The following is a 25,284-nucleotide window of genomic DNA, read 5'->3' on the forward strand; positions in this document are numbered from 1 at the left end:
GCATCCTCCTGAGGATGCATTCGAAGACCGCATACGTCATGAAGGCTGTCCCAATTAAAAAAAAAGACAAGGCTCCTCCGAATGCAGCCCACAAATGCAGCCTTCTATTCCCAGATTTTGAGGATACATCTGATGTACACTCCGCGGTGTATCATATCCCAGGATGCAATGGACGACGGTGACGAATGAGTTATTTAAAAATAAAATGGCTTCTAACGGGACGGCAACAACGGCTGAAGCTTCGGCGGGAGCCGGATTTGTTTTTAAATGTAAGTATAGGGTTTCAACTCACCCAAATAGTAAACGACATGAAACAGTAAACCGATTTAACAGTTTTATTTAAAGATACGGGCGATTGGAGATGTCTTCTTTGTATACATAAAATAATATGAAGTGAAAATATTTCGACATGTTGTAAACCAGAACCATGGTTTTCATATTGTTGGGATTAATTATAAAGCTAATTTATTTATTTAACTGCTTTTGTTATACAAATCTTACTGCAAAAATTTGTTTTGATAGGGAGCAAGGAGCAGACTGCTCAATTCATCCAAATGCGAGGGGAGAATGAATCCCTCTTCACCGGGGCCAAATTCTCCGCGGCCATCGCTTGGAGGTAAGGCACAATATCCAGTTTGTATCGTTCTTATTTTATGAATCATCCCTCATTTCATACACTCCATTCTAATAAAACAACTAATATTGTCTAGTACCGGGACTTCTGATTTTTACCCATCTGCTTACCGTTAGTTCTTACTGCGTACCGGCACCTCATGACGCATCTAGGTACGCATATTTGTTGTGTTTATGCTCAGTTGCAACACCCACCCAGTAGTAATATTATATTATAGTAGTATCTTTTTAATTACTGAATCAAAGATATGAGGATAAGGATAGAGGGAGTCGTATGTTGTACAGATTGTAAAGACCTTTGAGCCAAATTCTTGTTTTTGGGCTGTATACATAAAATGTACTTGAAACAGTTGCTGATTTAGAGTACTGGCACCTTTTTTATTTCAATTCAAGCACTGGGGATGTCTCCATGCCACCATTAGAAAAAGAAAAAGAAGATTTCTTCCTAAGTGTGTATCCTTAGTTGTGACATTGTTATTGTTTTATTCATAATACTAGATGTTGTACTATTCTCTCTGTGATTAGGACGGTTTTGGAAGATATGGGCCTGCAGGGAAGTGTAACTTCCCTGCAAGCTAAGAAGAAGTGGGACAATCTGAAAAAAAGATATAAAGTATGTGAGTTTTACAAGTTAATAAACACATTTGCTGACATTTGTTTATCGGCTGGTGTTTTTTTTTGTAATGCCATGATTGTTTTACTCTGCCTTTAGGATTGCAAATACCCAGGGTCAGGAGAGGGAGTCGGTGGGAAACCCACGGCTGCAACTTGGCCGTGGTTTGTCCAAATGGATGAGATATTAGGACAGAGGCCCTCTATCTGCCCGCCTGTCCTAATATCCTCTATTCCAGAGGACACGCCACGGCCAAGTTCAGCAGTGGGGGACCAAGAGGAGGACGAGGAAGAGGATCAGGTTGAGGCAGGGCCATCCCGGCCTAAAAGGAAAAGAAAGGAGGGGCTAATGGACCTCATCAGAGAGGATATGAAGCAGCAGAGGGAGGAGAACAGGGAGAACCTGAACAGGCTTTTTTCTCTCCTAGAAAAATTAGTTGATAAATAAATAAATAAATGTAATGAGCAATATGAAACTTATAATTTGATGGAACAACATACAAATGAAACAACATACAAATAAAACAACATTTAAACTATATACACATTCAGGCTGAGCAGGGAGTCCCAGGTGGTGCTGCTGGACCTGGCTGCCACAATTAGGACCCTGGTGTGCTCTGATGGTGGGTGGGGCATCATGCAGGGTGGTCTCCAGAGCTGTTGGGGATGCTTCTCTCCACAGTACATCGGATTGTCCATTAGGGCTAGGGTTCGCATGGCGGACGTAATCGACGGCTGCCATGTCACTAAGATGTTTTCAGCAGCAGATAAGAACAAAAGATGTATATAAATATTGCACACGGTTATTTTATCACAGCTCGTCAATTGTTTTACATACCTTTACACATAATCGTGGTCACCAGGAACCTCCTCCAGGGCAGACACCTCCGCAGACAGTTGGTCCCGCCAAGGAGCACCACTGACTGCCTCCAACACATTCTCCCCCTCATCCTCCGCTACATCCTCCACAGTGTCCTCTTCTGGGGCCATGATGTCGCCGGCCCCAATACAGATGTTGTGGAGGACGGCACATGCTGTTATTATCTGAAATTTAAAAATTGGCAGAAATATATAAATATATATATATATGTTATACCTCATGTTAGATCTACTCTTCAGTATTATCAAAATGTCCTAATGAGTGATTACTTACTTGAGGAACGAAGGTGTGGTGCACCTCCAGCGCTTGCAGGAAGATACTCCTGAATCGTGTCTTCATCACCCCGAAGGCACGCTCGATGATGGAGCGTGCCCGGGAGTGATGGCTGTTGAAGCGCTGGGGTCCCACACCTTGCAGCGGCCGTTTGTATGGAGTGATGAGGGGGAGTGGATGTTGGAGGCAGGGGTACCCCCCGTCTGCGAGGATAAAGTGCCCTGGAGGAGGGTAGAGTGCCTGCCGATAGAGTGGGCTGTGGCGGAGCACTCTAGAGTCATGGACTGACCCATGCCAGCCCACGTACGTGTCGATGAAGCGGCCCTGATGGTCACAAACAGCCTGCAGCAAAATGGAGCTGAACAGTTTTCTGTTTCTATAGCAGTGACCATCAGGGCCGCTTGGTGGCACGATGCGGACATGGCAGCCGTCGATTGCTCCTGCAGCTTTTCTGAAGGCTCTGTGTCTGGCCAGCCCTGCGAACCCACGCGACACAGCCTCCAGGTCTTCTGCTGTCCTGGGGAGGTGGATGACCTGGTGGCAAATGGCCACCACCTCCTCAGTCACTCTGTGGACAATCCGGTGTACCGTGGATCTAGGCATCCCAAAAACTCTGGAGACCACCCTGCATGATGCCCCACTTGCCAGCCAGAACAGGAACACCAGGGTCTCAATTGTGGCCCCCCATCCATGTCTCCTGTCCTGACCCAGGAGTTCCAGCAGCACCTTCAGGGACTCCCTGCTCAGCCTGAAATCAGGGCGTGTGTCCTGGTCATTAAAAAACCTGTCCAGGACAGGGACGCTTAGGTTGATCCTGCAATACAGGGGCCTTGGCTGGTAGAGGGAAAGGTTGAGAAAAAAGGGTTAAATAAGTGAACAGCATTTTTGTTCTATGTTTATACATATATCTATTGACATGTTTATATATATATATATGTTTATTGATATATACACACAAAAATATATACATATATATATACATACTTATATATGTATATATATATATATACTGAAGCTATACTCAACCTGAAATACAATTTGTATCAGTATTATGCTAATAACATTACTGTTAGCTAAAAATACAGTACATACATATATTCTGTGTTTGTGTATAAATATATCTCTATAGACATGTTTATATATATACACAAGCTATACTCAACCTGAGAAATAACATTTTAAACATGTATTATAGGCTAATATTAACATTACTGTACTAAAAATACAGTACATATATATTTTATATAATATGATAATAGATATAAGTATCAGTACCTGGACATGGTCTTCCATTAATTTGAAATAGATGGTGCGCCTGGTGTGACCTTGGGAAATTGATTTTAACATATTGAACATCACCAAAAGAAGCACTATCTCTGACTCCATATTGAACCGTTTGAAAATATTTTGCCTAATGTCAGAAATTATTACCGACACTTCTGACTGCAGCTGGTTGCTATGCGACGGGGGCGGCAAAAGATAGGGATAACGGCCGGTGACGTACCAGGAAATGCTCCGTAGACCGTCTCATTTCGCATTCCGCGGAGGACCCACGTCGGTTGGGTCCTCCGCGGAATTCAAAGGCTGGGTCCTCAGGAGGATGCAGCCGCTGAATTGGGACACAGCCCATAAGCTCTGTTTGACGTCACGTGATCTTCACATTTCTCCCTGCAGAAAAAGAAAACATGGCCGAACTTCGTTTTATTCTGGGTGTAAAATGCCTATTTTAAAGTTAGTTTGGCCATTAAAATGCGTTTTGATGTCATTTGATGCGAGAAATATGAGTTGTTATTTCAGATGATGTGTGCAGTGGATGTACATGATCTTTAGTTTGCTAGTTATTACGAAGATTACTTCAGGAAATTGCGTCGTTTTCATTGTTACCAAGGTGGTTGCTAGGGACGCTGCTATCGATATTATTTCTGTTATGTTGTGTAACTGTTTAATGGTGTTATCTTTATTGCTACCCCCTTCCCCGTCAATGTATAGTGTTGGTCCACAGCGCAAACATATTAGTTTAACACAATCCGCATCTAAAGATACGTTATTTTCCCCCTGTGCAATTCCAGTCTCACATCTCAGAGCACATCGTCATTAACACAGACCGAAAACATTTAAAAAAAATAAAATAATACCTTATTCCGAGTGTGCTTGCTTTTCTCTTTGAAAGTCATCACATAACGGCATTGTAATACACGGTTCGGCTGCATTACATATTACATATCTGCCGTAGTTCTGTATTTATAGCCCTGATGAGAAGACAAACATGAGGAACTGAAAACGTGACGTGGATCATAAATATATCAGCCATTAAACAACATCTTACATTTCTTTTCACACAATACGTCTCCTTGCAGTATCAACACTAATTCGGCTCACTTTTATATTTGATCCAATTGGTAGATAGGCTGTATTTACACCATAAAGGTGCACAGATGATATAAAGAGACACCTGGTGGTTAAAGCATGTTATTGAATTTCATTATTTTTATTACTAGATATTAATAGGATCCCTATAAAGTATATTCATTACTCGTTATTCTCTACTAATAGTTAATTAAAGACTGTATATAATGACTATTTTGCACATCCCGTTCAAGATTTCAAGATGTTCTAAGGTTTATTGACATATCATATAGGCCTACACAACTATGGTGTAGTTCTGCACTGAATGAAAAACTTGGGTCGCAGGTTCCTCAACAGTGCATTACAAGACATCTATCAATATGTGTGCATACCTCCAGCAATGTTAACTATGTTGAAGCACTTATTTTAACTGATATTATACATAATGTATTATACTCTTATAAGATGTATGCAGATATTTCATCTCCGGCCTTGTCAGGTATTGAACAATCAATAAATAAAGAACACAGAATTGTTAAATATAAAACACAGAATTTGTGTGATTATACTAAATGATTTACAAATAAACATCATGGACCCGTTCAAATCCAGTTTTGAACAGTCTGCCGTGGTTCCATCCCATTTCAAGTGCTGTTCGAGGCTCGGTAACCCTCGGAGCACACTCTCCAATCACAGAGCTTGAGGACTATCACGGGGTTTCAAACAGAGCACATGGTGTAGTCCAAACGATAGCTGGGGATTCTGGGTAGTGTAGTGTCTTCATCAGGCCCGGTTCCAGAACAAAATGACTAAGGGTGCATCTGAGATTAGAGAGGGTGCAGTGGTAAAGTGCTATTTTTATAAGTGGGGAGTGTATCTAACACCCTCTATGGGGGTCCTCACCTCCTCCTGGGGGGGTCCGGGGGCATGCTCCCTCGGGAAGATTTTTTTTTAAATATTGAAGTTAAAACCATCAATCTGGTGCACTTTGAGAGCAACATTAAGAGATCTATGGATCTATGTGCTCTTTGCTTGATTATGCCTTCCCAGTCCCTTATCACGTAGCCTATAAGAGCATGGCGCCAGTTGTTGTAGCCAGTTGTGGTGAAGGCATCTGACTTACTTGGCATCTTTTTTGCATTTAATTGAATTTCAAACCTTTATTTATACAGATAAAATCCCATTGAGATCATTGATCTCTTTTCCAAGGGAGACCTGTTCAAGTAGTTCCACATGAAACATAAAAGCATAAACAGAACAACAAAAGGACATCATACAGCATCATTTACAAAATTATTCACATAAACAGGTACCAATAGCTTCCGATTGAGTAGCATCCAACCGAGCTTTAAAAACATTTAGTGGCACCAGATTGTTCAGTTTCCATTGAATTTGCAGACTATTCCAAGACAGAGGAGCTGCGCATCTAAAAGCTGTCTTCCCTAAGACAGTCCTAGCAGAATGAATATTCCAGCCAATCTCTGTTTTGAAACCATGAGCTGCAAAATGAGCGCCTCACCCCACTGTACAGGCGAGTTGGGTACTTTTTTTAAATATACCTGGGCAGGCTCTGTTTTGCAGAGGTCCTCTGGCACTTGCGGGCCGCCGAGGGGTGGCGGTGTTTGGGGTAACGAAGACGGCTGTGGCTGCTCCGCCTCTGTGGGCGAGGCGGGCAAAGCCGGCGAGTCGGGCAGGAGGACGTTAGTGTCCACGACAGTAACGTAATGTCCCCATGATCTGAACTGTTATTACCTGCAGTAGATGCAGTGTATGCTGGCGATAAGGGCTGGTTGTTTTAACCATTTTCTGATCCATCATTGACTGCTGTGTCAGCACCTTGCAGATGATGAATGTGCAGCGGCACAGGTCACGTGCACCTGACATAATAACGTTACTTACCGTTTAAATTGATCAAATAAATGCAGCAGACAATGCTATTCAACCACAATTACAATTTATTTTATTTCAACTATATTTAGGGCCTGAGCACGTAGTGCAAAGACCTATTGAAATCGTCAGTATTATTATTCTTCTGTTACCGGTTCTGCACTTTCGACCTGTTTTTGAGGGGGTTACGACACTATTCATGTAGCGACCGGTGAAAATGTTAACATTCTGGATTCGATGGGAGAAAATGTTTCAACTTGCTCTCTAGCGCCACCTGTGTAAATTCAGTGTTTCGAAAAATTTACAAAGTCGCAGCGTAAGTCTGACGGACCTGAAATTTTGCACACTTATCCGGGTGGAGCAGCTCTACATATTATCCTCTCATATCCCGAAGCTCCGCCTACTTTGATTTTTTTTTAATTAGCATAATGTGAAAAACATTGAAATATTAACTTAAATTCCAATTTCTTGATTTTCCAAACCAAACTTAGTGCACAGCATCAATGGAGGGGCAGACACATTACCGTAGAAAATGAGCACGAGGTGTGGAAAAATGTGGCCGACATCAATCAAAACGTATTAGCAAAAGGGTGTGGCCTACACATAAATGCTCACAATTCATCCAAAATGTATCCAAATATCACAGATTTCGGTGGATAGGTTCAGTGTGTCTTGGGGAATAGGCACAACAAACAATGTTCATTTCGAATAATAGGGGGCGCCAAAAACACAACTAATTTATATCTCAAGAACCGATGGACTAAAAAAATATATATTGTCATAGACATACTGGCAGGGTGAGTATAAACTGAGATTTAAAGGGTCGCAACCAATGAAAAATGTGGGCGTGTCCTATTCAGTTTTTTCTCGAAATCGAAGGGTTAAAAAATGTACCGAGCCATAAGTAGGGGAGAAAATGAGTTACGGCCTTTAAATTCGGAACGCATGTCACAGCCCACAACCTTTTCCAGACTGTAGAAAAAAATCGGACGTTTTAGCAAATATGTCTCAGTAGCGCCCCCTATTGTGCGGTAGTCAAATATAGTTTCTTCGAACTACCCGAAACTTGGCACAGAGATTCCTCATGGAAATGCGGACATATTTCAAAATGGCTTCCATTATCTCCGCCCCCCATGAAGTCGGCCATTTTGAAATATGTCCATTTTAAGCGCATTTTCGCATACTTGTCCTAGGAAAATGATCGGAAAAATTTCAAACCAGGACAAGATCAGCCCATATCCAATGTGATGCTAAATTGCGAATGAATAGTCGACTGCTCAAACGGGGAGCTCGTAAGCTAACGGAACATGTACCAATTTTGACGATTTAAATGCCAGAAAATCGCTAAAATGACTTTCGGACGCAAAACTTGGAACACACGTTACAACCCACGTCTTTTTCCAGACTGTACAAAAAAAATGTACATTTTTGTACACCAGCTCAGTAGCGCCCCCTATTGTGCGATAGTCACATATAGTTTCTCCAAACTACCCCAATCTTGCCACAGACATTACTGATGGAATTGCGGACATATTTCAAAATAGCTTCCATTAGCCCCGCTCCCCAGAAAGTCGGCCATTTTGAAAAATCTGTGTTATTCATGCATTTTAAGAGCTTTTTCGCAAACACCTCCTCGGGAAAAGATCGGGAAAATTCCAGTCCAGGACAAGTTAAGCCCATATCCAATATCATGTTAAATTGCGAATAAAATAGTTGCTAGCTCAATCGGGGTGAACGTAAGTTAACAGAGAATGTACCATTTTTGACGATTTACATGTCTCAAATGACTCCAAACTACTCGCATATAGTTTTCCAGATATTCACGAAACGCTGTATACACATTACTATTATGATGGCACACAAATTTACCAGCAACAGCTCTGCTTATTAATTTCCCACATTAACCATAAACACCCAATACATATAAAACTCCTAAACAATGTATGGTGAAATGTTTTCCATCTTTGTTTTTCTATCTACGACTACAAACAGTATTTCCACTACAAGCACAACAGTAACACATCTTTCTATGCAATACAATAGAACAGTATGTGTTCACAGCCAATCCATGATTTAATGAGTATTTCCTTTGTGCCAAGAGCTGATTTAGTATATTGCATCAACGACCTTTTCAATTAAATTGACAATTCTTTTGTGTAATTAATAGTGTGTGAAACCAGGCAAAGTGAGTGACATGGTGTTCATTTCCACTATGCCAAAGCAGTTTACAGTTGCTGACGGTGTAAGGTAATATATATTGTCCTAAGTAATTGTATGTAGCTGTGTTCAAAGGAGTACACGTTACAAGGCCGTGCGGGGGGAGCTGCCAGACCCAGATGTCCTCAAAGTCAGCGAGGTATACAAGGACCTCTCAGCAGACATCTCACCACGGAAAAAAAACGAATGGCTCACTACTCAACTCAATCTTGTGCACAGAGCCTATAGAACACATAATTTAAACCAGAAGGATGTAAACAGAGGAGAACAGCCGGTCTGATTTAGTGCCATGTGATTATCCTGTAATGAGTAACATACACAGTGTTGATCGACTATATAAACAGTTCATTTATTGTCTCGATACATGTGTTGTTTAAGACATTTGAATCAATTTGATACGTCAATATTAAATGTACCTTTATTTTGAAAAACTTTATTGTGAATGACAAACCGGATGTCACATTTCCGGTATTTCCGGTTTAGGGAGAGACTTAATTCCAGCCTGTCCTCCTACAAAAAACGACCATATAGGTCGATTGTTCAGCAGCTAAATATGACCCAGAGACACGTTTTAAAGTGTAGCCCCTCTAGTGGTCGTGTAAGAAACAACATGCTCCTGTCGATTGCAAACGCTCCGGAGGGTCGTTTATTCACAAATAACCCTCTCTGGAAAATCCTAAATTGTGGAATAGTTTGGCCATTAAAATGCTTTTTTATTAGATTTCTAGCGAGAAGTGTATATTGTACTTTTATAATCCACGTCCAGTGGATGTGTAGGATCTACAGTTTGATAGATATACGAAGATGATTTGAGGTCTCGCCAGGAGAACGTGTACTGTATATGGGGCAACTTCCATGTAAAGTTAGCGTGGGTGAAAACAGTATTTCCGGTCTCGAAGTTTTCATAATAAAACCGGAAGTATTCCCCACACTGTCAAAGGATTACGCAGTGATATCTCCATTACTCAACCACTAAAAAACATCAGTTTATCCTTGTTAATTACACAATATTGATTGGTTTAAATTGTGTACAATGCTTTTGTGTTTTTAACCTTCGATTCGGAGAAACAAATTGTTTTTTCGGAGTTTAGACACTACAGAGTTTCCGAAGACACTACACTACCCAGAATCCCCAGCTATCGTTTGGGACTACAACATCCGCCTTGCTTTACAAACCCCGTGATTAGCCCTCAAGCTCTGTGATTGGATATTGGAGTGGCAGTGCGACAAGGTTACGCTGAGCGTCAAAGCTCTTTGAAATGGAATGGAACCACGCCAGACTATCCAAAACTGGACTTGGACGGGTCCAGCCCGGCCCTCCCCCCCAGAATTACACTTGCTGGCTATTGTGTGTCGCCACAGCATTTCAGAAAACACAACAGCATTTCACAAAACGCCGCAGCATTTCACAAAACACCACAGCATTTCACAAAACGCCACAGCATTTCACAAAACACCGCAGCATTTCACAAAACACTGCAGCATTTCACATTGGACGGAAAGGGTATTCCTTAGGGAGAACACTTATTGTTTGTGATATTGTTTGTGGACAGAGCCAGCCAGAGAAGCACTGCTGTGATTGGTTGTTTTTGCTGCCAATCAAGAAATGACTTCGTGATTGGACCAACACATCAGCCGTTAGCTGTTAGCACACACTCAGAGCTCACAGCTCCTCATATCTGTTCAGAAACTGGACAAAAGTTAAAGATATGCAAAACACAGACTGTCTATGTCATGGTGAATACAGTCGCTGCTTTATTTATGTTTGTATGATGTTGTTGTGAGTGTGGACGGAGCAGCTACAGGTTAGTTTAGCCTGATCGATCCGATTCCGATAGGATTTACATGGAGATCCGGCCCGCCCCCTCTCCAGCGTCTTTTTTGAATCACAGGAGTAAACACAGAATTAATGCTTTATTAATTCATGGTTTTTAAGGGGCTTATCTCCATGTAAATACTATGGTAGACTACCCAGTTACTAAATCAGCCTACTATCACCTAAAGAACATATCTAGGATTAAAAGACTAATATCACAGCAGGATTTGGAAAAACTTGTCCATGCCTTTATCTTCAGTAGACTCGACTGCTGCAATGGTGTCTTCACAGGTCTCACTAAAACATCTATTAGAAAGCTGCAGCTGATTCAGAACGCCGCTGCTCGAGTCCTCACTAACACTAAGAAAGTGGATCACATCACTCCTGTTCTGAAGTCTTTACACTGGCTTCCTGTGTGTCAAAGAATAGATTTCAAAATACTGCTGCTGGTTTATAAAGCACTGAATGGTTTAGGCCCAAAATACATTACTGACCTCCTGCTAAACTATGAACCATCCAGATCTCTCAGGTCTTCAGGGACTGGTTAGCTTTCTGTCCCCAGAGTCAGAACTAAACCTGGAGAAGCAGCGTTCAGTTATTATGCTCCAAAAATCTGGAACAAACTCCCAGAAACCTGCAGGTCCGCTGCAACTCTTACTACTTTTAAATCCAGGCTGAAGACTTTTCTTTTTGTCGCTGCTTTTAATTGAACTATTCATATCTTAAACTGCACTGTAACTTTTATCCATGTACTTTTTCTTGTAATGTTTAATTGAACTATTTATATTTTAGACTGCACTGTAACTTTTATCCATGTATTTTTCCTTAATGTTTATTTGATTAGCTTTTCTTTTTTAATGCTTAATGTCTTTCATTTTTTTTTTTGTAAAGCACTTTGAATTGCCTTGAGTTGAAAAGTGCTCTATAAATAAACTTGCCTTGCCTTGCCTTACCCAATATTCGCATCGCTCTAATCGCTTGAGTTTCACCGCGGCTGTCAGCTGTGTTTGCTCCTGTCATTCAAACAAGACGCGCTGGAGAGGGGGCGGGAAGTATCTCCATGTAAATCCTATAGGAGATACCAACTACAACAAAATGAACATATTTTACAGTGATTTAATTGTAATACACGTTTCAAAGTGATGCCGAAGTAATTAATACTGATAACGGTTAGTAAAAACCATGAATTAATGCTTTGACAAGTCTGCAGACAAGACGGCAGGCGAAAAGCTTTTAAAATGCGTGTTTTCAGAATGGAATCGGATCCATCAGGCTAAACTAACCTGTAGCTGCTCCGTCCACACTCACAACAACGTCATACAGACATAAATAAAGCAGCGACTGTATTCGCCATCTGTGGTTTGTACATATTTAACTTTTGTCCAGTTTCTGAACAGATATGAGGAGCTGTGAGCTCTGAGTGTGTGCTAACGGCTGATGTGTTGGAAGGGACCGGTTGGGACATATTGCGCTGTCGGACGTTGACCAATCACGAAGCATAATTTCTTCACTGGCAGCAAAAACAACCAATCACAGCAGTGCTGTCTGGCTGGCTCTGTCCAATCATAAACAAGAAGTGTTCTCCCTACGGAATACCCTTTCCATCCAATGTGAAATGCTGTGGTGTTTTCTGAAATGCTGCGGCGTTTTGTGAAATGCTGTAGCGTTTTGTGAAATGCTGTTGTGTTTTCATTTTAAGTCATACGCTAATATTAACCAATACACAGCTTCAATTATTACTTTACTTACCTTGACCACATAACAGCTGTATTGAAGGTTTGCTTTTTGATCAATAAACACAACAACAAAAAGCAAACTCCACTGGTATGGAACATACATGGCCTAATATCAAGAGGAGATGCGTTTATTGAGTAAACAAACAGTCAAGGGCAGAACGTCTGCACAACCCACTGCACCGCACGCCACGGTTAACCTGTTAAGCCGTCGGGGACCCTGTTTTTTTTTTCCACGACACTGTGTCTCAGAGCATCTTAATATTTAAAAACCTATTAATGTGTTATACCAGATTAAAGAGAAGAATCTCAGCTAACTGACGATAAGAACTATTTTTACCGAAACAAAACAAAAGTCTCACAAGAAGCGTTAGCATTAGCCCTTAGCTAAAACGGGCAGATGCTACTTCCGGTGCTAACTAGCAAAAACGACCTTTAAAACTTAATGTTTTCTGCACAAACTACATATCATCTGAAAGCTGATACTCCACAGATTATTTTTGTTATAAGTATCATCACTGTAGGACACAAACTCACTGAGCTATCAGCCAGAACAGAGAAGAAAAAAAACAACAGTTTTCAAAACCATAACAATAAGTATGTCTTACCGTTGCTGTTTTGTGATCAAAGCTCTTGTTCAAGGGAATAAAAACGCTGCTTAAGGTTAATCCAATGTCTCTTAGTCACTTTAGAATTGTTCCTGATAATCTATCATTACATTCATGGCAGCAGAGTAGGTATAAAGTTTTGCAGTCCCGAGTTAATGCTGTCTCACGTGCTGTTTACGCAAACCTCTCTCTACTTGACGTAAGTGTTTAGCGGGACTTACTAACTGTCACTCGATTCTATTGGCTCCAACGGTTCAGAAAAGGTGTCAATCACCCAAATCGACCAATGGGTTCCAAATATATGATCCTGCGTAGTATAAACTACGCCCGCTCCATTACGCATTACGCAGCCAGAAGGGAGAGCTTCACCACCGAGGCGAGCAGGTGCTAGAGATGCTAGCTGACGATAGCGGGGCTTTGGTCATACCAAATGACTCTTCGTCGGATGATGAAGATCTCCTCCAGCCAGACCTGGATCCGGGCAGTAGTGACTCGGATGTTGAACTTCCACCACGGGAAAGGTATGTAATCTCTCTGTTTTTATATATATTACTTATGTGTTTGGTGGAACTGCGTCACAGTGCTAGCTTAGCCACGAAGCTACAGGAATGATTAGGCAAAATGCTAAATAGTTTTACTTGTCTTTTTGGAGTTACATTTTCTAAATGAATGGCCAGTGAATGAATATATACATGCGTTTACTTATTTATTTGGTCTAATATTATTTATTTATAGTCCAATATTATCCTTTTTATATATTACTTTTGTGTTTGGTGGAACTGCATCACAGTGTTAGCTTAGCCAACAGGAATGATTAGCCAAAATGCTAAATAGTGTTACTTGTCTTTTTGGAGTTACATTTTCTAAATGAATGGCCAGTGAATGAATATACATGTGTTATAGTCCAATATTATCCTATAAGTATAAGCCAGTGAATTAATCTAATCTCTTTGTTTTTCCACATTTGTTAGATGCAGCAGGACAAAGCCACACACCCAGAAGACTGTCAGGGAGCAGCTTGCTGCAGAATTGTTGGAGTTTGCTGAAGGCCCTGCTGAAGGCCCTGCATCTCCACCACCCCCTCCTCCACCACTCACCTGCATGCCCGAGTATTATGGGGAAGATGCAGTCCGGGACACGAACGTTTGAGAAATTACGAACGGCTCATTTCGGAGGACACGCGCGCATCTGCTTGACGCCGGGACGACCAGCGACCCTCCCCTACAGGCGCTCGGACGCGAAGGCCCGCCCACAACTGCGTGCACGTCTGTGACCGCAGTTTTAATTATTATTATTATTACTATTGTTAAGTAATAGTAGGCAAAATGTAATATTTTTCACTTTTAATTTTTTTTTTTTTTACTTTTCATTTTTAAATGAGGGTGCATAACGACTCAACTGAGGGTGCAATGCACCCTTATGCACCCCCGTAGAACCGGGCCTGGTCTTCATTGCCTTTAAGGGCAGTTGACACAAACGAATGCCGTGCTTCCATGAGCGTCCATAGAAGCACATGGACATCCCGGAAAGCTGAAAATGGACGCTAAGGGCCCCCCCCCTTGCGTTGAAAATGGACGCTAAGGCCCCCCCCCTTGCGTTGGAAAAAGCCGGCAGGGGACTTGACATAACGTCAACATAGGCCGACCTGGGAGTGAGGATGTGTTGGATACAGCTGTGCACATGTCATCATTAACAGACGTCGTTTAAAAGTTACGTTTGAGTGAACGAGGACATCCCAATTAATACCTGAGGACTCCTCTGTCCTCGCGTCACCTCCTCGTGTCTCTCGCTCGCATCTTACGGAGGCGGAGCTAATGGAGCGTCCACACTACAGCTTAAAAAATAGCTTGGAGCTGGGCGTGTCTGGAGCTTGGGGATTTTATTCAAGCAACACGACCAACAACCAATCACATGAATCTCCCGCCCCCGACATACAAAGCAAAAACCCCCAGGGATTTTATGCGAGCAATATATATATAAACTCCCCAAACAGGCGAAAACCTACCAGTTTCACCCACTGTCTCTGCCACCTCCCTCCATGCCTGGTTCCTCCGGTTTGTATCCCGGTAGGTGAAGAGGGTCTGGTCATACAAAACCGGGTGATTTGCTACGGCGATAGTTAGTTTCTCCTCCGACTTTTTTTGAAATATAGAAATGAACGGCGGGATATCTCTCCCAGCTTAGACGCGGTTTGATTGGCTACGGCTTCAGCTGTCAGATTTTGGGAAACGGGATTTGATTGGCTGGCGCTGGCTACTCCGGCGTCTCAGGCGACAGAAGTTGAACATTGTTCAACTTCTGTCGCCTGAGACGCCTGAGACGCCTCGCTCTGCTACCCACAATTCAGTTCGGCGAAAAAGTGCGGCTACGTGACGTCACCCCATTGAAAGTGAATGGGCAGATTGGAGCTTTCGACGCTGTCGACGCTGTAGTGTAGACGGGCCGTAAGACACAAGGAAGGGAAGCTAGTGAGGGAAAGGAGGAGTCGAGGAGGGGTATTGGGATGAGGCTACGGACAGGGGAAAAAGAAGGAGGAAGTACTGCAGATCCTCACAAGAAGCTTGCTATGTTCGGTTGTCTCACTGAAAGAATCACTTTTAACATGTTTTTCCACAGTCAATATGCAGAGACAAAGGGTCGTAGTTCTCACTATGTTCAATAATATTTGCCTTAAATACATTGAAATGTGAAAGTTGAAAGAAAAAGTGATGTTGCTTGGTAAAATGTAAATGTAACCTTTTGCTAAGAAAGTACACTCAACATCACTGATGTGTAGGTGGTCGAGTATTTAGTCATGTTTAATGGCATGTATATCAGTGTATTGGAGTCATTACTTTATGCATTCTTTGTAAAGTATGAAAAAGGTATACAGTATGTACCTTGGAATCCGTGCTGAAGTTCTCTGCAGGAGTCCAGATCTGTCTCTCCTCCTCTGGTCCAGAGACAGACTTCTTTACATGCAAACAACTTTGTATCTTCTTTTAAAAACAGGTCATAATCTTAATGTTATACTTAAGAAATTGCTGGATATCACAGTCCTTATACTGTATCAGTTTGATTGAGTATTATTGTGTAGGTCCTTTTTATTTTACTCTTACTTTGGATGAGGTTGTCATGAGTCAGTCAAATTAATTTGTTTTCATATGCCTTATTCATATGTATCACACACGTGAGGGTAAGACACAAACCTATTGAACAAATGCAATGCAATGCAATAGCTTAATGTTCACTGAAGTCACAGATAACGTCATATCTAATATTTAAACAAATCATTTCCTTGTCACTAAAGCATTGACTGCGCTATTCATCGTCCTTAAATGCAGGCATTAAGTTGCATGTTCCGTTCTACAGCCACGATGAGGCTGTTTCTCAAGTGTGATGATAATACAATTAAAAGAGGCATTGGTAATAATATTAAAAACAACAATGTTTGGGTCGTTCGTCGGATAGGCTGTGCAGATGTGCAGCTCTGAAAGTCGGTGTTTTAAAGAGCGTGTGCACTAGGCAAGGCATAATGTAAGTCACACGCTTTCTGTGAAGGTTAAAAAGGAGTTAATTAAAACATTGCTGCACAACTTTATACGACATTCAGCATTCCTAACATTGACACACCTTATGATCATTAACACCATGTGACTGTACAGCAGCCTTGTGCAACACCTGCCACATACAAAACAAAACTTAGAGGCAGAGATCAACTCAGATGTTTATCAAAGTACGAGCCTTTATTTTTTCTCTGCTATCACCTCAATCAGCTACAACCCAAACTACTCTCACTCATGTAGTTCCTTCTTCACTTTATAACTTCATACATGTGTCCATTAAACATTCAACGACACCCACTTAAAATAAAAATGTGTGTTCAATGTTGAACAGAAACAGAGTAGGCCCCAGGGGTGCCCAACCAGTCGATCGCGATCGACCGGATCATTTGGCTCGGCTCACCAAGAAGAGCCGGCTCTTCCGGCTCCCAAAGGGCTCTTCAGTTTACCACATATTATACCTTTTAATTAAATCAAATGTAGCGCTGTTTTGACTAATGATTTATATGTGTACACATATATCACTTAAATTATTCAAGACATCCTTTGTACTGAAGTATTCAAAAGTAAAAATTACATGTTTAATATAAATTATTTGCTGTGGCCAATTGTTTTCATTGCATTTACAGACCCGTGTAACTCTCTGATACCACCCAATGAATGCATTGACTTGCTTGTAGAACCACGCTACACAAAACAGATAGCAACACCTATACAAACTATTTTAAAAAAGGGGCTACTGTATCGACCTATATAAAGTATATAAATATAGTTTTTCTCCCTGCAGGAGAGGGGAGCGTGCTTTGAGATCAGCTGCTGGGCTGCAGCGGGGAGAAGAGGGGGACAAAAAGAGATCTCCGTCCTCCGTGTTTTATTCTTATAGAAGTAAGAAGAGAAGTAACGGGGCAGAAACCCTCCTTTTTATGCAGTGGTCCAGACATAGACATCAAACGGCGAAACATATTCAGTGTGCAGTTCCTTTGGCATTAGGGCAGGGATATCTAGATACTTCCCAAGGTTTGACATCATGAATTGTGCTACTTTTAAAGCAAGCAACGATGTTTTCAAATCTGTAATCAAAAAGCTCCTCAAAAACACTATCTAAGCAGTTCCTGCCGTTGTTACGTTAGTTCAAACAGTAACAACGGACTACTTTTCTTAGCGGATGCATGTCAATTTAAATCAATACATAAAACTATTTTTTAAATCAATAAAATCTTTTTCTAAATCCATAAAAGCATTTCAATTATTATTGGGAGTCATGTCGCTACTTTGTTGAGAATGTGGCCATGTGTAATAAGCGGGATAATGTCCACATTGCACATTGCATAATGTGCCTTCATGCCGATCTAGATCCCTCCGCAAAAACAAAACGGCTCGTTCGCGGGCGAGAGCCGGCTCCCGTCGTTCACTTAAAAGAGCCGTCTCGTTCGCGACCGACACATCACTAATTCGTTCTTTCAAGATGGCCGAACAACAAGTTGAAACAGCGGTAATAGTAGGCTTGTTTGAGACTGTCACTACCCGATCCGTCCCCCTGCCCGATCGGTACTGCGCATGTGCGAGATGGTCCGGAAGTCCGGACGGCAACCCAAGATGGACACTTGACACAGTGGCTTTTAGCAAAGCTTAAATTCATTCCTCACTTATTCTGACAATGTACTTAACCCCAAATAAAAGAACTCAATAAAAAGAGTTGTTAAATAATAGTGAAGTCACGTTGTAAAAACTGTGAGAGAGATTTTCTTTTCAGCAATGTTGATGGAAGGAATGGAGGCTGGAGTCCGCTTTATATCAAACACCTGAGTTTATTGAGAGCCACGGCCGGGAGCATTGGCAGGGTTCTCACACGTCTTCATCATGTGATTCCCCAGCCAACACTGAAGATTACACAGAAACACAGCGCAAATCTACACAGATAATCAAGGAGGAGCCTCTATTTCGCGCGTCTTCTGATCGATAATCACAAGAACCTGGATTCAGAGACAAAGACAGTCTGTTAAAGTCCTCTGGCAGTTAGTCACAGTCCCCCAACAGGAAAGCGGAACCTTTAACCCTTTAACCTTTAACCCCCTGCTCTAAGTTATGGCAGACCTATGTGAAACACAAAATGCTTTTTGGTACAAACACACAACAAAATATTTCCCTCACAGATCCACGCTTTTATCAATTCATTGATAACCAATTAACATTAGTCTAAGAATATTTTCAGTCACTACTTGAATCAAATAAAACGTCCTCAGAGTTGGGTGGATTCCTCATTACATTAATCACATCAAAAGCAGAATAAGATTGGAACAGCCAATCACAATGGTTGATACAGACAACCATAATAGAAAAATCATCTTTCTTCAGTGTTTGATTTCTTTTGTCAAAAAGCACAATAATAACACATGTGCAATACAAAAATATAATAGTAAAATATATGTTTCAAAAAACAAGATCTTTTATCATTTATCCCTCAGTTAATCTCATTCATCAAACACAAATTCAAATTCAGCTTACATCTTTAAAGATTTACTTTAAGGTAATTACTTATTAAAACACAATTAGAATGTAGGATTATAAGAAATCCAATTGAGGTATAAAATCAGAATCAATAGGGATTCAGTTAAAAATTCACAGTTAAGGTATAAATTCACCGTGATGAATCGATCAATCTGTAATCTGTAAAGGTACAGTGTCCTCAATCTTTAGCATTACTTTTCGTTTACTTCAATACACTTATTCAAGAGTAAGGCACTTTACTACATACATTCTATTCAAATACATTTGTTCAAAAATCTGAAAAGGAAAAGTTAGGCATTTTATTTCAACAACCTGAGGAAAGAAAAGTCAAAATATCTATTCGTTTGAAACCGTCAGGCAGGTAATTGTATTTACTGTATCAACAATGAGAGAGACTAGGCCCTCGTACTGTTAAGATTGCTCAGAGTCTGTGGGGAAAAGTTGTACCAATCCTCAGCCTCCTCGCTAATTCTGGATGCTATGTTCAGCTAACTAAACCAGCTTTCATGAAAGGAATTGGGCTAAACATGGGAGAATGCATAGATTCTGGCATATTTTGGCACAGCAAACAGTTGCTAATATTGTGTTCATGTGCGTAGTCTAACATTAAACTTGCTGCAGAATTAGTTTTAGTTCGTTTAAAAGGAGTGATTTAAGGCCTTTTTGAAAAATCTACATCACCTGCTGAGTATTTAAGTGGAGTGGATAGAACATTTGTTTTTCTATCTAAATGTAGCATGCAGTAGCACCTGGATTGGGAACCTGGTAATCTGGTTTCCTCGTTGTACATTTTACCTGGTAATGATTAAGGATAGTAACATTGTCTGTTATAATATTAGAAATATCTTATTGTTCAATACATTATCAATCTGAAAATATCAATTAATTTATTTTGTTTAGTGTGAAAGTGTAATCTGATCTGACAAAATATATTTGTCACCACTATGTAACACATATCTGTTCATCGGAAATATAAAAACAATCATTAATTGTACATCTGTAATCATCTGGTCATTCAATTAAAATGTTATCTTTGTACAAGAGCTCGAAGAACATGTCCTCCTGACTCGTTCTCCTCCTCTCTTTATGACACAGAATGTCTGGTGTGTGAAGGCATCCCGATACTGTAGATTAGCACTGAGGTGCTGATTGGCTCAAAACTCTTCTTCCCCAGAGCACCATATTTCACTCCCCCAATTGCTCTGCTTTTTGTGGCTCATTCAGTGAGCACTTTATGATCTCCCAGTGAAACAGAGGCTCATCTGCCTGCATTCCTTCTGCTATCTGCTTGAGAGCAGAGCCTATTCCAAGTGGCACATCCAGATGCCACCCCCCGTGATGGGAGAGGTTAGGAAGAAATCTGCCCTTCCAAGAACCATGGAGCCTCTGAAGCCATCGCTCGTCCTGCAGAGTTGTCTGTTTGGCCCCCCCCCCGAGCAGTAAGATGAAGAAGCATCCCATCCCATCAGAAAGTTGAAGATTAGAATCCTCTCATCTCGAACGACCTCGTGCCTCCTTGCCCGTGGCTGGGGGTGCTCTCTGCAGCCAGAGGGTGTGACCCTCTCTCTCTGACCCTTGACCTTCAGAGCTGTCCTAGTGATTGGGTTAACACTTCATAGAGATGTTTTCCTGGGTACAACTCAAAGTAATGGATTAGCACATTATCATTCAATTACAAAAATACGATAGGCCCCTCAGAATTATTTGGGAGCCTTCCTGACACATGCACATGCATACATGTAAGGTTTGTGTTAGTCATTTAACATGCAAGAATCATATACTCATCAGTCCAAAGCAGAGAAATGTTATTTTAAGTTAAATGTGAGCTAGTCCCTGTGGATATAACCCGTTCTCAATTATTCTAAATATTATATTAATTCACCATTTACCGTTTGATAAAAGATTAGTTTATCAGAAGTACATTTCCTCTTCCATAAACATAGGTTTGAGAAATGAATGTTTCAATATGAGATCAATTACTCAAATATAATTGACTCTCCCCTCCCTTTTCTTACATATGTCACATAATGTAATAACAACGTAGGAGTCTATTTAAACATGGTATCGTCTATAAGCTATTAATCGAGAAAACTCAGTATCAGCACGCAACTTGCAAATAACTCTTCTCTCTTTCCTATCCCTCTCTTATCCTCATCTCTCGATTCTCTCCTCCACATCTCTCTCTATTCTCTCTCTCTATTCTCTCTTTCTATTCTCTCTCTTATCCTCATCTCTCTATTCTTTCTTCCACATCTCTCTCTATTCTCTCTCTCTATTCTCTCTTTCTATTCTCTCGTCCACAGCTCTCTCTATTGTCTCTTACTTCAGTTAGATATGAAATAAAACATAGAAGTCCATGTAAGCATGGTAGAGGTCATAATCCATCAGTCGAGAAAACTCAGTATCAGCTGTGCGCAACTAACAAAAACAATTGTGAGAACCATATATTATGCAGGAAATGCACACCACAAACAAACAAACAAACAAAAACAAAGCATCTCTGATTTGGGAGGAACAGCTTCAACCCCCTAAACATCTGAGTCACCACTGAAGGCATAGCATGAATGATAGTGGGCGTCTGAGGGTGTCTATACTGAGAAATGTCAAACAAATTCAAAACCTTACATTTGAAAACAGGTTTGCATTCCTCCACTTAAGGTGACGTTATTATTGGAAACGATAAGAACAAACTATTTTGATATAGAATCTATAAATTGAATCTTTAGAGCAGAACAGAATGGTTGTATTTTTAGCCTAAGCTCCGTGCAGCCTCATGGTCTATATAATGTGAATATATGTAGTAGACAGTAACAGGCCCCTGACAACAGGCCTATACTAAAAATGGTAGGGGCTTTTCACAGCTTGCCAACCTGCAGGCATCCTCTGCATAGCAGTATGGATAGCCTTAAAAAACAAACAAACCCACTCTGTGGTAACGAGAATCATATTTCTGACCCCTGTGCCCAAGTGAAGCCGTTTGACTCATCTGACTGACCCAAGGGTTTGGAGCTGGTGTGACAGGGAGGCTTCCAAGTGTTCAGAGCAGACGTCAAGCTTTCAGTTCATGGCTCGGTGGGGGGAGCAAACCCATGTGAGACAGTATCAACGGCTGTAAAGTTCAGTTTGAGGAATGTCATTCTCTCTGTGAGCAGGGAATGGTGTCCATTCTCGGACCAGACCATTAATGTCATGTAGCGCAGCCATAGCATCTCTGTGACTGCACTCAGCCGGTCTGTAGTAAGGCAGAGCTGGGTGACTTTTAGTGAAGCCGTCCGAAGCCATAGACAACAAACGGAACACAGGATCATCAATGTCTCTCTTTACCAGTGGCTCAATCATAAAAGAAATTAGTGGGGAAATGTGGAACACTAATCCATCATGTGAAATGTTGAGTTAATTTAAATAATTATTTATGGGATGAAATCAAATTATCATTAATATTAGAAACTAAAGTCAGTTAAAATAGGACTTGCACGGATCAGAATCTAATCAATACACCATTTTCCCAGCTCTGTAATGAAATGGATGACAAGCAGGTATGCAAACTTGTCACCTTTTGAATCCAAACTAGGTCGTTTGTGTGATTCATGTAGATCTGCAATACAAATATTATTTGGGGCATGGGCAAGGTTGCCAACTCTGGGTACCTGGCTGGATTGAGATTTCGATATCATGGGTTTAATTACACACATGCGCACGAAATGACTGCTATCGTGTCAGTAGCGGGACCTTAGCATATATGTAGGATATGTATATAATATATATATATAAATGCACAATATTGGACTCAGACTATAAAAGGGCACACAGTGTCATTCACTAATGAAAGTCAAACACATGTTTGTTTCCACTGTTTTATTGTGTGCCTGTCATGATAAGCAATTAATTGACGTATCAGCTCCTGAGTATTTTTTTGTTGGGTAATCTATGGTAGGGCTAACTCATACAGTGGTGGGGCTCAAATCAGTATTTGAAATGTAATTACATATTGATTGATTGATTGAAAAGTTTATTAACAGCTTGTATATTGGGTACAGTACAGCTCAAAAAATACAATTGTCAAGGGGATGCAGACCAGAGAAAGACTTTCGTCTTGTTTACATCAGGGTCCCCCATTTCCAATTCATCATGTCATTTAAGACATATAAGACATATTTGACATACAGATGGCTATATCGCCCCCTTGACGGTGAAACGCCACGCATGAGGTTTGGATTATTTCCCTGTCTCAATCCAAATGGAACTGTATGAAATAAAAAGGCACATTTGTGTGACAAAATTGACATGCTGAAAACCCAACCCCGCAGCGGCGCTGTCTGAGGGGATTTTGTTGAAATACTAACATAAAATACACATTCTCTCTTGAGATGAAAAATAAATCCATCGACAGTATTACTACACGACATATTTAAATGAAGCTGAACCTGCTGCTCCTCACAGAGGAAAAAGGCTGTGTGAACTACTTTACATTTGTGGATAAGGGTGGATATCCCCCACTGTCCTGTGTGTGAAAAATGGAAGACAGCCCACACCTATCAATCATCAAACCGTGGGGTCCTATTTCATTTTCAGCATGAAGCGAACTGAAAAACCTTTCCGGCTAACGTTAGCTTTAGTACTCTTGTTCTTGAGTAGAAGTACCAGAGTGTAGGAATACTACGTTACAGCAAGAGTACTGCATTAAAAATGTTACTCAAGTGAAAGTAGAAAAGTATTCTCATCAAAATATAGTGGAAATAGCGACAGTAAAGGTAGTCGTTGTGCAGATTGGTCCATTTCAGAATAATATATGATGTGTTTTATAATGATTGATCTGGTAGACCTGCAGCTAGTCTGAAGTACTTTGTAGACTGCAGGGTAGCTGGTGGATTTACTCCAGGTGGAACTAAAGTCTGATTTAACACTTGATTATATTTCACATAATTCATCCAGATCCGCAAAGTAACTGAAGGTATGAAATACATGTAGCGGAGTAGAAATACACCATGTACCTCTGAACTGTAGAAGTAGAAGAATAAAGTGGCAAAACATTTAAATACTCAAATAAAGTACAAGTATCTCAACATAGTGCTCAAGTATAGTCCCTGTTGAGTTTATGAACTTAGTTACACCAGTGGCTATACAGATAGAAAGACTAAGCCTTACCCAGAGGCATGAAAACACATCTATGAAAAATGCTCAACAATGCTGCCAGAACCACAAACTGACTGCTACAATTAAAATAAATGCCTCTATCCATCTCCATCAGATGTATATAGCACCTTTCAACGCAAGGCAATTGAAAGTGCCTTACAAAAAATGAAAGACATTAAGCATTAAAAGAAGAGCTAATAAAATAAGCATTAAAAGGAAAAGTACATGGATAAAAGTTACAGTGCGGTCTAAGATATGACTAGTTCAATTAAAAGCATAATAACTGAACGCTGCTTCTCCATGTTTAGTTCTGACTCTGGGGACAGAAAGCTGACCAGTCCCTGAAGACCTGAGAGATCTGGATGGTTCATCATTTAGCAGGAGGTCAGAAATGTATTTTGGGCCTAAACCATTCAGTGCTTTATAAACCAGCAGCAGTATTTTGAAATCTATTCTTTGACACACAGGAAGCCAGTGTAAAGACTTCAGAACTGGAGTGATGTGATCCACTTTCTTAGTGTTAGTGAGGACTCGAGCAGCAGCGTTCTGAATCTGCTGCAGCTTTCTAATATATATTTTTTGTGAGACCTGTGAAGACACCATTGCAGTGTCCAGTCTACTGAAGATAAAAGCATGGACACGTGTCTCCAGATCCTGCTGTGACATTAGTCTTTAATCCTAGATATGTTCTTTAGGTGATAGTAGGCTGATTTAGTAACTGTAAATCACTTACACGTGTGTGTGTGTGTGTGTGTGTGTGTGTGTGTGTGTGTGTGTGTGTGTGTGTGTGTGTGTTTGGTTGGGGGTAGCCAGATGTTCCTCTTTGTGCCTTTAGGCCATAAAACCCCCAATGGTCGCTCTGTGGTCTTGCTCAGATTCTCTGCCCCTCCAAAGGTCACGCCTGTGATTGACCTCGGGTGCAGGATTTTAGGAGCAGAGGAAAGGGGAGATTCCGTCCAAAATGCAAACCTCTCCATGACTTGTCTTTAAAACGTTCTTTAAGTGCTGTATTAAGTCTTCTGTTATGTAGCGGAAAATCCCATTTAAAAATGAAGAGCAAAATAGTTTAGTTTACTTCTCTGTCTGTTCGGATTTG

At 40.9% G+C, this 25,284-nt stretch overlaps 1 protein-coding gene across 1 annotated transcript; it reads right to left on the bottom strand.

Moving 5' to 3' along the window:
• Window positions 1-2,085: 2,085 nt before the first annotated feature.
• LOC139435779 (putative nuclease HARBI1) lies at window positions 2,086-3,929 on the bottom strand. Its single transcript, XM_071206635.1, has 3 exons — window positions 3,903-3,929; window positions 2,399-3,232; window positions 2,086-2,289 (listed from the first exon to the last, which is right to left on the bottom strand). Exons 1-3 carry the CDS (start codon window positions 3,927-3,929, stop codon window positions 2,086-2,088), a joined length of 1,065 nt encoding a protein of 354 aa, XP_071062736.1.
• Window positions 3,930-25,284: the final 21,355 nt, after the last annotated feature.

This window comes from Pseudochaenichthys georgianus, chromosome 18, assembly GCF_902827115.2.
Source record: "Pseudochaenichthys georgianus chromosome 18, fPseGeo1.2, whole genome shotgun sequence".
Classification (NCBI taxonomy): domain Eukaryota; kingdom Metazoa; phylum Chordata; class Actinopteri; order Perciformes; family Channichthyidae; genus Pseudochaenichthys; species Pseudochaenichthys georgianus.

Coding starts and splice junctions, on each gene's coding strand:
- LOC139435779 (XM_071206635.1), bottom strand. CDS start 3,929: ATGAGACGGTCTACGGAGCATTTCCTG. Junction 3,233..3,902: donor GGTCTACGGAGCATTTCCTG/GTACGTCACCGG, acceptor TCCCTCTACCAG/CCAAGGCCCCTGTATTGCAG. Junction 2,290..2,398: donor ACCACACCTTCGTTCCTCAA/GTAAGTAATCAC, acceptor TTTAAATTTCAG/ATAATAACAGCATGTGCCGT.